The 15,109-nt window shown below is 34.3% G+C and overlaps 1 protein-coding gene across 1 annotated transcript in view; it reads left to right on the top strand.

Annotated features, from left to right (window-relative positions):
- NUP37 (nucleoporin 37) overlaps positions 1–15,109 on the top strand; it is a 40,604-nt gene that overhangs the window by 4,005 nt on the left and 21,490 nt on the right. The window contains exons 3-5 of the mRNA XM_019732073.2: positions 3,210–3,334; positions 7,096–7,168; positions 9,898–9,992. Of these exons, the coding sequence (XP_019587632.1) occupies positions 3,210–3,334; positions 7,096–7,168; positions 9,898–9,992 (293 nt within the window). The remainder of the gene's footprint in view (positions 1–3,209; positions 3,335–7,095; positions 7,169–9,897; positions 9,993–15,109) is intronic.

Here is a 15,109-nt window from a genome sequence, read left to right as displayed (position 1 = left end):
GTCCTGTGTGTAAAGGGGAGAGGAAACATGAAAGTTTCCTTTCAAAAGGTTGTCAATAATGAATCAAGTCCTCTGCTGGGACTTGGGTGAAAACACTTGATTTAGGCAAGTACATTCAATTTATATAGAACATGAAGCTGAGACAAATACCTAATGCTTTGAATAGCAGACTCATTTAACAGTTCTTTTTGAATGTCGTGTGCCAGTCTCTGCTCAGAATGCAAATATTGTGTAATAGAGTGAATTAACGGCCCACTTGAACAAGCTAGAATTTAATAAAGATGAACATAAAGTCTTAAAATCATGACTGCTAGAGCTAAAAGGGAGAATTGTTGACTTCTGGTTTTTAGTCACCTGGATGTCCACCATGAATCAGCGCAGTGATTCAGCTGCCAGAGGAGCTAATTCAGTGCTATCCAACAGAAATATAATACGAGCCACAAATACAAATCTAAATATTATAGTAACCACATTATGAAATTAATTTTTTTATCTAGCATATCCAAAACATTTTATGTACAACCAATATAGAAAAATACTAATGAGATACATTCTTTTATGCTAAATCTTTGAAGTCTGGTGTGGAGTTTGCACTGTATAAAGTGTACACATCTCAGCTTGAACTACTGGCCACACAGCAAGTGCTTAAAAGCCTCCTTTGGCTGGTGGCTACTGTACTGGACATCACAGCTCTGTATCTTCTGTAAATTGACAGTAATGTTTAATGGGTATCAGTTCTCAGTAGTGTATTAATAATTCAAAGGAGATTATAATTATTTAAAGACATATTTCACAGTGGTATTAAAATGTTTAAAACTCACATAAAAAAGGGATTAGACTCAGTGGTAAATATATTTTGTAGTATTTCTCAGTTCTGTTGGAGTGGAATTGCTGCTTTAAGACTGGTGCTGAATCTCCTCCTTTGAGTGTATTCACCTAGGGGGAATCAGCTATGGCCAAGTATTTGCCATCACTGAAATAGACTTACTCTGTATGGTTCCAGAGAGCAAAATTTAGAGCCATGAGTAGAATTTACATTGAAAAAGATCTTGGTTTAATGTTAAAGAGAACTACCCTCAGTTGGAATAAGCTCCCCCAAGAAGTAGCCAGTTCCCTCTCACGGAAAGTGCTCAGAGGAGGGTTGTGCAGTGTCCTTTTTCAGATGTGGTATTAGAGATTCAAGCATTCGATGAAAGAAGTGGACTAGGTAAACTTTACAGTCTTGTCTAACTAAAATTCTGTATTTGGCTTTAAATGGGTGGGGTGGGAAGGACTGCCAATTTCAAATCCTTAGAATAGCCCTTTCATCAACTTGGCTTTACCCCAACCTCAAATATGCTGGAGCCTCGTATAATGATTTGTATTATAGCAAGTTTTCCAAAGTATCTTAATTTCCTGCCTATACAATACTGCCTACACCCAAACTAAACCCAAAATAGCATTTGTCTGCCGATACCACACACACACCCTGGCCTTTTAGTTGGCTCAATGGCAGACATTGCTGCCAGGAAAAAAGGTTTCACTGGTAATACATAAAGCTCAGGCTATACCGTCCCTGGTTTTCTTCATCCCACGACCACCCAATAACTCCATATATACTTTGGATAACAAATCACAGGACCTAATTGTCAACACCATTGTTACAGTAGCAAAATAATGTGTGTTTTGATGGTTAAAAACTTCATATTTAGAAGATTGATTTGTCAAGTGTGGAAAAATAGATGTAACCCAAACTATGAAGTCAACTGTGATTAGGCTTCTAACATTATTTTAAAATTGCTTAGTGGTTGCTGCCTTGGCACATCTGGCTATTAGCCATACAGTTATTATATACACAAATTATGAAGTAATAAAATTTGACAGTGTTTTTCTTTTCTTGATAAATGCATTTTTATCCTGTTTTCACTTACGGAAAAATTTTTTGCTGTTAACTCTTAAGTTCACCTGAAATGTAAATTTATTTTCAAGGGTTATCTGAATTATGTAGAGAAAGATATGTAATATATTTGTGAAGCGACTTCGCTAAGATCTCAAAGGCTATCCTGGAAAAATCAACACATCCACTAGATTCGATTAAAGTATATGGTATAAAACTTTGCATTTAGATTCAAGATGAATGGAATTCTTAAAACCATCCATCAGATAATTCCATTCCGTGTAGGTATTCTGTTCCATTAAATATCAAGTTTCAGCTGCTCTAGATTTTTTTTCCCTGATATTTTGTATTCCTATACATTTTTATAAAGGATAACTATAGTCACTTAATACAAAAGGTTACTTGGGAAAATTTGTCACATAATTTTTGCTTTCGTCTCTAGACCCAGTTACAGTATTGATTTAAATAACAAAACCATGATTTATTGGTTTTTAAAATCACAATATTTTAAATTTATAAAATGTATTTTAAAATATGTATTAAAAGAATAATTAAATAGATCCCTGTATACCTACTACTTAGCTTAAGAAATGGAACATTAGCAATTTTTTTTGAAGCCCCCTTGGGTATTCTTCCCTTACTGCCTTTCCTTCTCATCCCCAAGAGGGAACCGTCTGAAATTTTGTGTTGGTGATTCCTTGCTTTTCTTTATAGATTTAACCATATCTGTAGGTGTTGCAAATCAATGTTTTTCATGTTTTAAAACTTTATGTCAATGAAATTATTCTGTATTATGTCCTTCTATAGTTTGTTGCTATTGACATTATATTTGTTAGGTTCCTCCATGTTGTATATTATACACTGTCCCAGTCTGAGTGAGGATGGTGTGAGTGGCTCCCTGTGATGGGAGGGCATCCTGTCCAGGGTGGGCTCCCATCTTGTACCCTGAGCTGCGGGGAGAGGCTCTTGCCACCCAGGACCCTTAACTGGAATAAGCAGGGTTGGAAAATCATTATCTTGTTATTAATCTTTCTTACATGTATGTATAGCTTATATTTATTTCATTGTTTAATATTAGAAATGTTTAGAGTCTTCTTTAGAAGATTGGTGATGTTTTTGTGACCAGAAATATGCCATAGGAACTTAACTCTTATTTATATCAATTCGCCTCTGGTGAAACTGGGCTCATTACACATTGTTCACAGGTTTCAAGAACCTGTCGATGACATTCAGTGAGGACTTACATGGCCTCCTGACAAAGTCTGCATTATAATGAAATACACAGTAGTGTTTGTTCTCCTAACTTATTATAACATTTACTATGTGTGTTTAGGAAGAAGAAGCAGACATTGAAGGAATTCAGTATAGAACACTACGAACCTTTCACCATGGAGTCAGAGTCGACGTCATAGCTTGGAGCCCAGAGACGAGACTTGATTCGTTGCCCCCAGTAATCAAGTAAAGTTTAAAATTATTAAATGCAGTATTTATTAATGTCCTCAGTTTTAAGTGATCTAAAGCCTTTTATCGTTAGAGACTTTTTTCCTCTGTTTGCATTTTCCCCGACTCTAGATAGTGGAAGATACTTTAACATTTGCAATTATTCCTAATTTAATTCTAAATTTGTAATTTAAATATGTAGCCGTGGCAGTGATGCCTTGAGCACATGTTTGGGCCTAACTACAAAGCTCTTTACCTGAGATTCATCTGAATCATTTCAAGTCTTCACAGATTTTTCACTGAGTTTACCACTTACTGAAAGTACAACTCTTAAAATAAATTTGGTTGAGTTATCAATCAGTCTTACATTTTTATGTTTAACAGTACATAAAGCTGTAGTTCTGGTAAACCTTGGGCTTCAGTTTTTGTGAAAGCATTTGAAAAGAATGATTGCTTTTTTGAGAAAAAACTCTACCTGCTAAGGCCCTCTTCACAGGGGCAATAATATGTCAGATTATTTAAAGTCTGTTACAGAACACTAGCCTTGTTTCCACAAATGTCAAATCTAAAAAGTATCTTCTTTTAAAAAACAGCCTTTAGCCAACCATAGTTAGCTCTTATTGAGCTAACCTAATTTTTTTTAATTAAGGGATAATTTACATAGAGTGAAATTCTCAGCTCTTAAGGATACAGTTTGATCAGTGTTGACAAATGCATACACTTGTGGTATAACCCACTCACTGGTAATACACAGCATTTCTTGCACCCCGAAAGATTTCTTTGTGCTCCTTCCTAGTCAATCCCTGCACTCCATTCCCTAAAGCCACCATTGATTCAGTTTCTATTATATTACCAGAAATGAGTTTTGCCTATTCTACCACTTCATGTAATGGAATGATACAGAATGTATTTTTTGTGTCTGGCTTAATGTTTTTGAGATTCATCCATGTTGTGTATACCAATGGTTCATTTCTTTTTATTTTTGAATATTCCATTACATTGTAGAAATATACCCCATTTTGTTTATCCATTCTCCTATAAATGGACACTGGGCAATTTGCAGTTTTCAGCTATTATGATTAACGCTGCTATGAACATCTCTGTATACAGCTTTTAGTGGATAATATATGGTTTCATTTCTCTTAGGAGTAGAATTACTGAATCAGAGGGTAGATGTATGTTTAAAATTTTTTAAAAATACCAATTTCCATAGTGGTTCTACCATTTTATATTCCCACCAATAATGTAAGGATACCCACTTTACCTACTCTCCAGCATTTATTGTTGTCAGTGTTTAATTTTAACCATCCTGTTTGGTACCACAGTGACATCTCCCCGATGTGAAATGAGTTGAGCATTTTTTCATGTGCATTCTATTTCCTATCTAAGGAATTTTTGCCTACAGTGAGATTGTGAAGATGTGCTATGTTTTGTTCTAGAAGCTTTAACAGGTTTTAGCTAACTGAATTTTGAATATCTCCACAATAGTCAAAATACATATGTCATTGTTAATAGCCAGTGTGCTGTTCATTTTCTTTTAAATTAAAAGGAAGTGTTCACAGACTCTGGAGCTAAAGAAGAGTCAGTCAGCAGTATGCATTCTCTAGCAGATTTTGATAGCTATAGAAACCGTGTTCTTCCCATGGTTTTGCTTGGCGCCTGTTTTCCTGTCCTCTTAATGGATTTGCTGTAGTGTTTCATCTTTTTTGTTGCTTTTGATAAGCTGCCTCAAATCCTTTTTGGGATTATGCCAATATAAATAGTAAATTCAAAACATTAACCAGCTATTAATTTTAAAAACAATAGTTTGAGAACAAGCTGACAGCACAGTTTTGTTTTCAAATAATTTATGTATTTTTATTATAAAAATAATACTTGCTTACTATATCAAATGCCCTTTCCATTTTTTTCATAAATAATTTTATACAATTTTGATTAAATTATATGTAAATTTTTATACTTCTTATTTTGCTTTACTTTTTTTCATAGTATTTCACAGTAAATGTTATTTTTTTCAATACTGAATAGTGGTCAATCAAGATAACTGAGGTGTAACTTTGTATCTCTCTTACCATCATTAACTTTTATCTTACAGTTAGAAAGAAACCCTTTCTAATGTTTTATCTTTAGCATTTAGTTGCCTTAAATTCTGTTCTCTCTCTCCCTACCTTCCTCCCTCTTTCCACACCCCCCCAAACTTGCTACTCTTTTTTCATACCCACTTGATGGAGAATAAACTGTTCACCTTACTTCAGCTCTGTGAAATTTTCTGGTTTAATTTAAGAATAACTTAATTACCCTTAACATGTATAAACTAAAGCAGCAAACATTTAGAGAAAAGTGGAACAACAGAGCACTGCCCATAAAGTTTTGTGGTTTGTTTTTTTTTATCCTAATAAAATTCTTTCATTAGTTTTGTTTTTAAGTAAAGATACTTTGACCCCTATAATTTCTTTGTTCTCTGGTGTTTTTACTGAAGTTAGCCTCATTTTCTACTAATACCTTCTTTACAAACCCTTTTGCTTGAGATATTTCTCTTAACACCTGCTAAAATAGCCTTTGTCTATTTTAGAAATGAGATTTTAAACAGAGATTTTGAAGTGATTTCTTTAGAACATAACTGTGAGGAAACCTGCTTTAGTAGACCCTCACATTAGTAATGTTATATAGCACATTTATTCTGGAGTCTCCGCTGAGTGGGGAAGTAATGAATACCCAAAACAATAATGGAACAAATTCAAAGGAAAACAATTAGGTAGAATAAGTTTTGTTTTTCAGTTTTTCTTACCTTTATTTGTATGTGTGAAATATAGCATACATGCCCAAAAGAGATATATATTGCTGAGGTTCTCCATGTACCCTTCCCGTCAATGGAAAGAGCTGTGGTAGCAGAGCTCTACCAACACATCCAGGTCTATAGATTAGGAGACTTGTTGTTATTTAAATTTTATTAAATAAATTAATTAGTTGAGGAAAAAATGGCTAACTTTAATGTAGTGAAAACTAAAGAAATTTAGATCTGTATGATACTCATTTACCTAAAACAACTGGAAATAAACGTTACTTGTCAACTTGTAAATACAATGTTTATTTCTTCCCCATCTATAATCCGACATGCTGAGAATCTAAAAATTTTAGGATTTAAGTTAAACAAGTTAAAAAAATAGTTGTTTATTGCTTACATTTTATTTTTTAATTGATGAACTACTAGCAAATATCTCAAAGTTTAGGGTCAGTACAAATAATACTCCAGTTTTTGGTAGATATAAAAATATCACCTTTTATAGGTATAAAAGTGTTATCTTCTTTCATCTAATTTAATTTATTTAGAGGAATAGAAAAGGTAAGAAGGCTAATGGATAACTGAAGAAGCCAAAGACTCAGGCAGATGTGCAACAGTATTTTTAATATCTAATATTGACCTAGCTAAAATGAAGATACTTTTTTAATATATTTTTTATACTTTTAAGAAAAAGTTAAGAATTGAATTCATAATTTGTAATAAAATTGTACACTTTTGTTATTGAAGAGACATAGCCAGAATATACTAATTTTTGTGTGTTTTCACAAAAAATAATTTAAGTACCTTTTACTTTCAGTAATGGCTATATAACATATTTTACAACAGCCACACATACCCCTTCTGCCCAAAAGAAAGCATGATTATGAGTTATGAAAGTAGCTGTAGTGACTAGAGTGGGGATAGACAGGAGAGGAGCTGGAGAGCTTTGACTTACAGAGGCTGAAAGTGGGTTTGTTTTTGTTTCTTTTGCTTCCAGATTTTGTACTTCGGCTGCTGATATGAAAATTAGAGTGTTTACTTCAGATCTTCAAGATAAAAATGAATACAAGGTATGTTGAACAGTATAATTTATAAATTTATAGTTTATTTTAAAACATATATTTATTTTTGCTTTTTTAATTGGATTTACCCCAACTTAGAATAACTTATGGTCATCTTTAAAGTATGTAATTCACGGTCTCATTGACTCTGTTTTAGGCTGTAGTATCTAGGTTCTTAGTAAGGACTATGGATTATAAATCTGATATCACTTGATGAAATTCAAGGATTAGGGAGGCACAGCAAATGAGGGAGAAATAAGAAGTCATAGTTGGTATAGTAGGACTATAATAGACATGAGCACACTTTGAATATGAGTCAAACTTCAAGGAAACAAACCATCAGTACAGCATAGCACACAAGGCAGAGTTACAAACTGGTTAGGAGCTGGGACACAAGAGCCAACAATGTGGGTTTGAAGCCCGGCTCCACCACTTTAGTAACAGTGGGACTTTGGTCACCTTCCCAATCTCTTTGTGCTCATTTCCTTATCGGTAAAATGGGATAATCATAGCATCTGCCTCATAGGATTATGAGCATTGACTGAGCTAATTTGTATAAAATACTTAGAACAATGTTTGGTATATAGTAAGCCTTAGATATGTGTTTTTTTATTGGTATAAGAAATTGCCCTGTAAAATAAGACAGAAAAGAACAAATAGAGTTGACCCTTGAACAATACAGATTTGCATGGGTCCACTGTTATACACACATTTCTTTCAGTAAATACCTGTACTGTTTTTGATCCACTGTTGGGAGTCCACGGATGTGGGTCAATGCATTGATCTATGCCATTTTATATAGAAGACTTGAGCATTCGTGGATTTTGGTATCCACAGCATGGGGTGTGGGGGGTCCTAGAACGAACCCCCAGCAGATACTGAAGACTTGAGCATTCGTGGATTTTGGTATCCACAGCATGGGGTGTGGGGGGTCCTAGAACAAACCCCCAGCAGATACTGAGGGTAGTTAAGTTTTGGGGGAATCAAAAATTATACCTGGATTTTTGACTGTGCAGGGAATCAGCACCCCTAACCTCCATGTTGTTCAAAGGTCAACTGTACTGTGTGATCTCATTTAAAAGTTAAATACGGGGTAGAGTGGTGGTTATCGGGATGGGGGTGGGGACAATGGGGAGATGTTGATCAAAGGATACAAACTTCAAGATGAACAAGTTCTGGAGAGCTAATGTACAGCATGGTGAGTATAGTTAACAATGCGTATTATATGCTTGAAAGGTGTTAAGAGAGTAGATCTTAAGTGTTCTCACCACAAAACAAAATGGTGATGGAGGTATTAACTAACCCTATGGTGGTAATCATTTTGTAATATATATGTGTATCAAAACATGAATGTACATCTTAAACTTAACACTGTTACTTGTGTCAATTATATCTCAAAGCTGGAAAAAGAAATAACTCTCAGTTTGAATTGAAATTGCATAATGTTTTTTATAAGAACAGTATTGCCTTCTTGGCTTTCTAATAAAAAACGAATAATGTTATGAAACAGATAAACTGTAATGTGATATACAGGTGATGTATTACAGAATTGTACACCTGAAATCTATGAAATATATGTAACTTTACTAACAGTTATCACCCCAATAAACTTTAAAAAAATCAACTATAAACCTGTCCAATAATTTAGAAAATAGTGAAAAATATGCTCTAAGCTATATGTAACGGGCTATATACAATTGTACAATAATACAGTGTACTATATATTTGCTAATTTAAGGGTACCAGTGGTAGCCCAGTGTACAAATGGCACATAAAATTAAATTTTTTTTTACTCCATCAAAAGTTAATGTGCTAGTTACAATAGACATTAAATATTTAATATTAATTTAGTTTGTCTTGTAGGCTGTGGCATAAGTTTTAAAGAATGATATGGAGGACCTAGGTTTATTAAAGTTACACAAGAATGTTTAAATCAAATCCTTTTTTTTTCCTCTTGATATATTTCTAAATAGTAAGCAGTTTCAAATAGGACCACTCTATTAATCTTAATACTGAAATCAAATTTTTGGAAGGAACGAGGGAAGCAAAAACAATATCCATTAAAATGTTTAAAAATCTGATGTTTGACAGATCTGTTTAAAGATTTCGATTATAAAGATTTAAACTAATTGAACCTTGCTTGCTCACATAGCCCTCCATCTTACATCTTCCCCTTCATTCCTTCTGTGGCCAGAAGAGGATTTCTGGGTTGTCTTGATTGTGGGCTTATAATACTCACTATCCCCACGGCTGGCAGTCACCTTGAACAAGTGAATAAAGGCCTTAGAAGGTGATGTTCATACTGTGTTTATTAGTTAGCATTGAATGTGCAGAGCAGCAGGTATGAGATAAATAGTTGAGGAGGGCTCTCTCTCAGTGCCCCTAGAAAGTTCTCCTAGCTTTAATTTTTATTTAAGCTTTATGTAATAAGTAAGAACGGAGGTGATATGAGGACAGGTACAGTAAAAAAGTGTGTGTGTTTTTGTAAGAAATGCATACTAGAAAAGAAAGATCAAGCTAATAGCAGTGTGTTGAATAATCAGCTTCTTTCCAAGATAAACCTTCCAGAAAAGTGGGTGTATAAATCATGCTTTAAAAATAGCAGATTGCTTAAGAAATATTTATGGAAAAGAGAAGCATGCAGTGAAAGCTTTTAAGGCAGTGAAGTAAAAAATACTAGGTAGGAATATTGTAGATTTTTTTCCCTGCGTTCTTACTAACTTTTCCCCTTATTTCAGGTTTTAGAGGGCCATTCAGATTTCATTAATGGTTTGGTGTTTGATCCCAGAGAAGGCCAATCAGTTGCAAGTGTGAGTGATGATCATACCTGCAGGTATATTGCTTATGATACAAGCACATTTTTAAATTTTCATCTTTAATAAGAATTACATTTTTAAAATTAGAGAAAAATGTACTTTCTATATGTACTCCACAAGCTGTTGTAAAAGAAGCATACTTCATTTAAATTGTAAGTATGACACAAGCATGAATTTCAAAACCAGTGAGTTAAGTTCTCATCCCAGTTTTGGAAACTTCCCTTGCTGATTCATGGGTACCTCTCTGCCTCTTATTGTAGATTTGTGCATGTATGAAATCTAAATATGTATATTGAGTCAAATTCTCCAATATTGGGCAAAAGCAGTAGGATAATAAAAGCCAGTTGCTATATTGTGAAGTTATTTAACAGATCCTGTCTGATAAGTTAGTGTTTATTAATAAATTGTGAATCTTATATACTTCAAGACTCATGGGAAACTTAGTATTTTGACAAATTCGAAGGTCTCTATAAGGTTTTCTGTGTGTATAATACATTTCAGTATCACATTCTTCCACCTCACCCACAACTGAAACAGATGAGGTAGCTATAACATTTTAATAGTGCCTGAGGCTAGAGAATATCACAAGTAAAAAACAAGATGAAGAGCCAGAGTGGGAGGTGGAAGTAAGCTATGGAGTCAGGAGTGAAGTCAGTGAATCAGTCATTATAGGAAGGCCAATTGCTTCATTCGCTTGAACAGTAGTGTGAGGGGGGAAAAAAAAAAAAACCACTGCTCTGCAATTTTGCATTTAGTGTTAATGTTTGACAAGGCAATGACAAAATCATTAGTATTTATAAACACTTGTACACATACATAGCTATTAAATATGTGTCCTTTCACATTGGAAGTAAAGAGCCTCTAGCTGCTTTTTAAATTTTAATCTTCATAAGAGCTCATCTTTTTAAAGTTATAGAGTCATAGGCCATTATTCTTTATGTACTGCCTGTTAAAATTTTCATATCAGGGACATGAAAGATTTACACGACATTAAGATTCTAGGGCCCCAAGTATTACAAAACCAAGTTTATATATAGACCTGAAGAGTGAAAGGGGCCATTTTTAAGATAAAAGATTAGATCACTAAAAATAAATAATGACATTATAGTTCTCTCACACATGGATTTTCCTCATCACAAGCATTTGGAAAAATGAAACCTGAGGAGGGGGAAATGAGTGTCTTTGCAAGCCTCTGAATACTGAAAGAGTGGCCTCTGAATACTGATCAAGAGCCAGAGAGACCTGGGATTACATTCAGTGGTCTATGATTATTTTCTTACTTGTAGTAGACTTTGGGATTTTTGTAGACTAGTAAAATTGTCCTGAAATTTGGGGGACCAACAGAGAGTTGCCAACCTTTTATTTTGTTAAGTAATAAGAATTTTAAAAGTTCTACTGCCTTCTGTTATTACAGTAACTATAAAAGAAAGAACATTAGTACTCTAAAAAGGACAAAAGGCTTAACTTCAAAGTAAGTCCTTTAAGTTAAATAAATTTAACTTTTTGAAAAACTCACTATGTTGCCCCTAATTGTCTTATTTTGTTAGACTGTGGTTGATAGTGTTGTTCAGCAAATACTTGTTCTCCCTTCCCCCCCCCCCCCCCCACACACACAGAAGGAAGAGAGTTTTCCCCACTCCCTTGGGTTGACCCGTGTGAGTTGTTTAGGCCGGTGTAATGTTAGCAGGTCTGACACAAGCAGAAGCTTGGAATGTTTTACTTGGTTTGTCTTGACCTACTGTGTCCTGTCTGCTATAAGGTGAGCATGTGCTAGATAGCTACCGGTCCCAGAATGAGAAACACATGGAGGAGATATGGCCCCATCTGGCAGTGTGACATAGAGCTTCCCACAGGCCCGTGAGCAAGACATTTATGCTTATTTTTGTAAGCCAGTGAGATTTTGGAGTTGATAACATCAATGTAGCAATAGCTGGGGAGCTAAATTTAGAATTCATCAGCTTAGTTTGCCAACCAGAAGTAAAGGACAGCTCTGACTGGTTATTAAAGTCAAACCTCTTGGGCCAAAAGGTAAGCAATATAGATAAGATGTTTAAACGAAACAGAAGATTCAAGTCAACCAAGAAGTTTCAAGTAAGGAAGAGTAGTAAGTATCATACAGTCTCACAGGAACAAAGGAAAGAAGGAATTCTGAGAAGACAGACTGCAATAGAAAAATGTTTCAACTATCTTTATTATCTCACAGTATAGAATTGCCAAGTTACAAATAAAGACACCAGCCAAATAGCAACTGTGTAATTTGAGCACAGGAGATAGCCATTTACATCCCAGGAACCATTCCTATTACTGTACTAAAGTAGTGCTTCCTATAATCTCAGTCTGCATGGGGAAGGTACATTGGTGAAATCCTCGTCCAATCCTAGTCAAAGCCTGTGTCATCCTGAGAGTAGTTTTATATTCAGGTAACTCCATACTTAAAAAAGAGAATAACTAGACTGAAGGTGAGTAAGGAAGTAGAGGATCTGAACAACATTATAAACCAACTAGCTCAATAGATGTATGAAACACTGCAAATACTCCCAACATCAGCAGAATACACATTCTTCTCAAGTGCACACAGGACATTCTCCAGATAAAACCATGTTAGGCCTCAAAATAATCTGAATAAATTTTGAAAGATTGAAATTGTAGAAAGCATCTTCTTTGACCATAATAGAATGAAGTAGAGATCAGTAACTGAGGAAACCTGGAAAATCTACAAATACATGAAAAGTAAACATCACACTCTTAAGCAGCCAGTGAGTCAAAGAAGAAATCATAAGGGAAATTAGAAAATACTTTGAAATGAGTGAAAATGAAAGCACAATATGCAAAATATGGGATGCCATAAAAGCAGTGCTCAGAGGAAATGTTATAGCTACAAACACCTGTATTAGAAGAGAAGAAAGAACTCAAATCAGTAACCTGATTTTATACCTTAATGAGCTAGAAAAGAACAAAGAAAACCCAAAGCTAGCAGAAAGAAGGAAAAAATAAAGATTAGAACAGAGATAAACAAAATAGAAAACAATGGAGAGAATCAATGACTCCAAAAGTTGTTTCTCTGAATCAGTGCCAATTAAAAAAAATATTTATCTGATAAATTGAGTATTTTGATCTATGCATATTTTATGATGTTTGACTTAGGCATTTCTAAGAGACAGACAGTATTATAATCAAGTAGGACATTTGTGGCCTTAGGGACACCATTTCAATATAATCTATCCCCTGAACGGGTTCATAAAGTTTATGTATTTTATTGAAAATTGCCAAATTCTGAATCCGACAGAATGAAGATCGTTCTCATTTGCACTAGTATGTCATCTATCCATTAAAAAGTTGTCACTTGTTTATCTCTTGTTATAGAAAACAAATAAATGTATAGGCAGTAAATTAATGTATAAATTAGCTCGTTCAGTCAGCAAATATCAAGTGTCTGCCACATGCCAGGCACTGTGCTAGGTACTTGGTAATCACTGATTTATTTTTAAACCTGTAAATAATAGTTTCAGAACCATTTCAGGCTTCTCTAAGACTGACAAAGGTATTTATTTTCTATATATGAGTTGCAATATTAATAAGTAAATATGATTAAATATTGAGTGCTTTACTGTATGCTCACCACTATGTAAATGTACTTAATTTTTGCAACTCTGCGATAAGTACTGGTTTTATCCTCATTGTACAAGATGAGGATACAGGGCATAGAGAGGCTAAGTAACTTGTGGTGAGGACACAGCTGTTAAGTAGAGGACCAAGAGTATCCGGCATCTGGCTCACCTGCACTCACTCTTAATCACTCACTCTTTAGCTTTAAATCACTCACTCTTTAGGGACAATCTTCAACTTTATCCTGAGATGGTGTTTGTCTCTAAGAATATTTTAGATCTTTCTTACTTCTCTACATTCTGTAACACAGCTATTCAAACTATGAACCAAGGTGCGACTCATAATATTAAATGTACTTAGAGAAGAAGACAGATTAAATTTTATAAAAGATTCCATCTAGTTTTAGTATTCTATAATCTGCAAATTTATAAGAAAATTGAATTCTCATTTAAGTCAGTGGTTCTTTCCCAATCTCAATACCCCCTTTTTTTTTAACATTTTATAATGCCTACTATACAATCTGAAATGAAACTCATAGAAAATATCACCTATCAAAATACATAATTACAAAAATTATTATAGTACCTTAATTGTATTATACATTTCTATAAAAAAACAAGACAGTACAGTGTACATATACTCAGATGTGACTATATAAGAAGACATAGTGAGGTAGTCTTTGTCCCTTTTTACAATAAATACATTTGAATATCAGAAAAATAAGATAACAGGAAAATGTTAAGCAGAGACAAGGCTGCCAAGCCACACAATTCCAGGGATTTGGTTTGCATAGTATACAATGTAAATAGTGCCATCTGGAGTCCTGCAGTGTCATAGCCCTGAGCACAACTAGTTTTTATCCTAAGATAAAACTCCTGTGTGTAGTAACAGAAAAAAAACTAAATGTGGTAAGTGAAAGAAGGAAATAATGTTAATCAAAATAGAAATAGTAACACAAAGTGTAGGATGTCAAGTTGAAAAAATAAGGGAGGATGATCTTGCAAATCAGCCAGTTTTTCATATGGATGGTATTAAAGTAATTCACTGTTACCCCATGGGTGGAGAACTAACAAAGATTGCAAAAAAAGCATCTCCTATCTTGAAATGTGGCCACTTTTTGAAGTATTTCTAAATTTCACTCTGACGTTCGAAAGTCATGTAGAATGTCTACCATCCCTGTTTCTCATTCACCAAATGCCTGTAGGACCCCAATTATTAGGACAATCAAAAAATGCCCCCAAGGTGTTAGAACCACCACGTCTTGAGAATCATTGATTTAGATAATAATATGTGACCAGGCACTATTCTAAGTGATTTATATGAATTAATTCAATCCTCAAAACCCTTGTGGTACATCCTCTTATTATTCCCGTTTTACAGATGAGGATCCCAGGCAATGTGGTTCTGAAGCTTTACACTATTCTGTTTCTAACTTACGGTTCTTTAAGAAGTTTTCATCTTTTTACATTATTGAAAAAGCAGCTGTTCATATTACCTGTGTTTTAATCAAAAGCAGGCATTGTGTAGT

This window comes from Rhinolophus sinicus, linkage group LG02 (genome assembly GCF_036562045.2).
Source record: "Rhinolophus sinicus isolate RSC01 linkage group LG02, ASM3656204v1, whole genome shotgun sequence".
Classification (NCBI taxonomy): domain Eukaryota; kingdom Metazoa; phylum Chordata; class Mammalia; order Chiroptera; family Rhinolophidae; genus Rhinolophus; species Rhinolophus sinicus.
The sequence above is the reverse complement of the archived record's forward strand: the minus strand, read 5'-3'. Positions and strand labels throughout refer to the sequence as shown.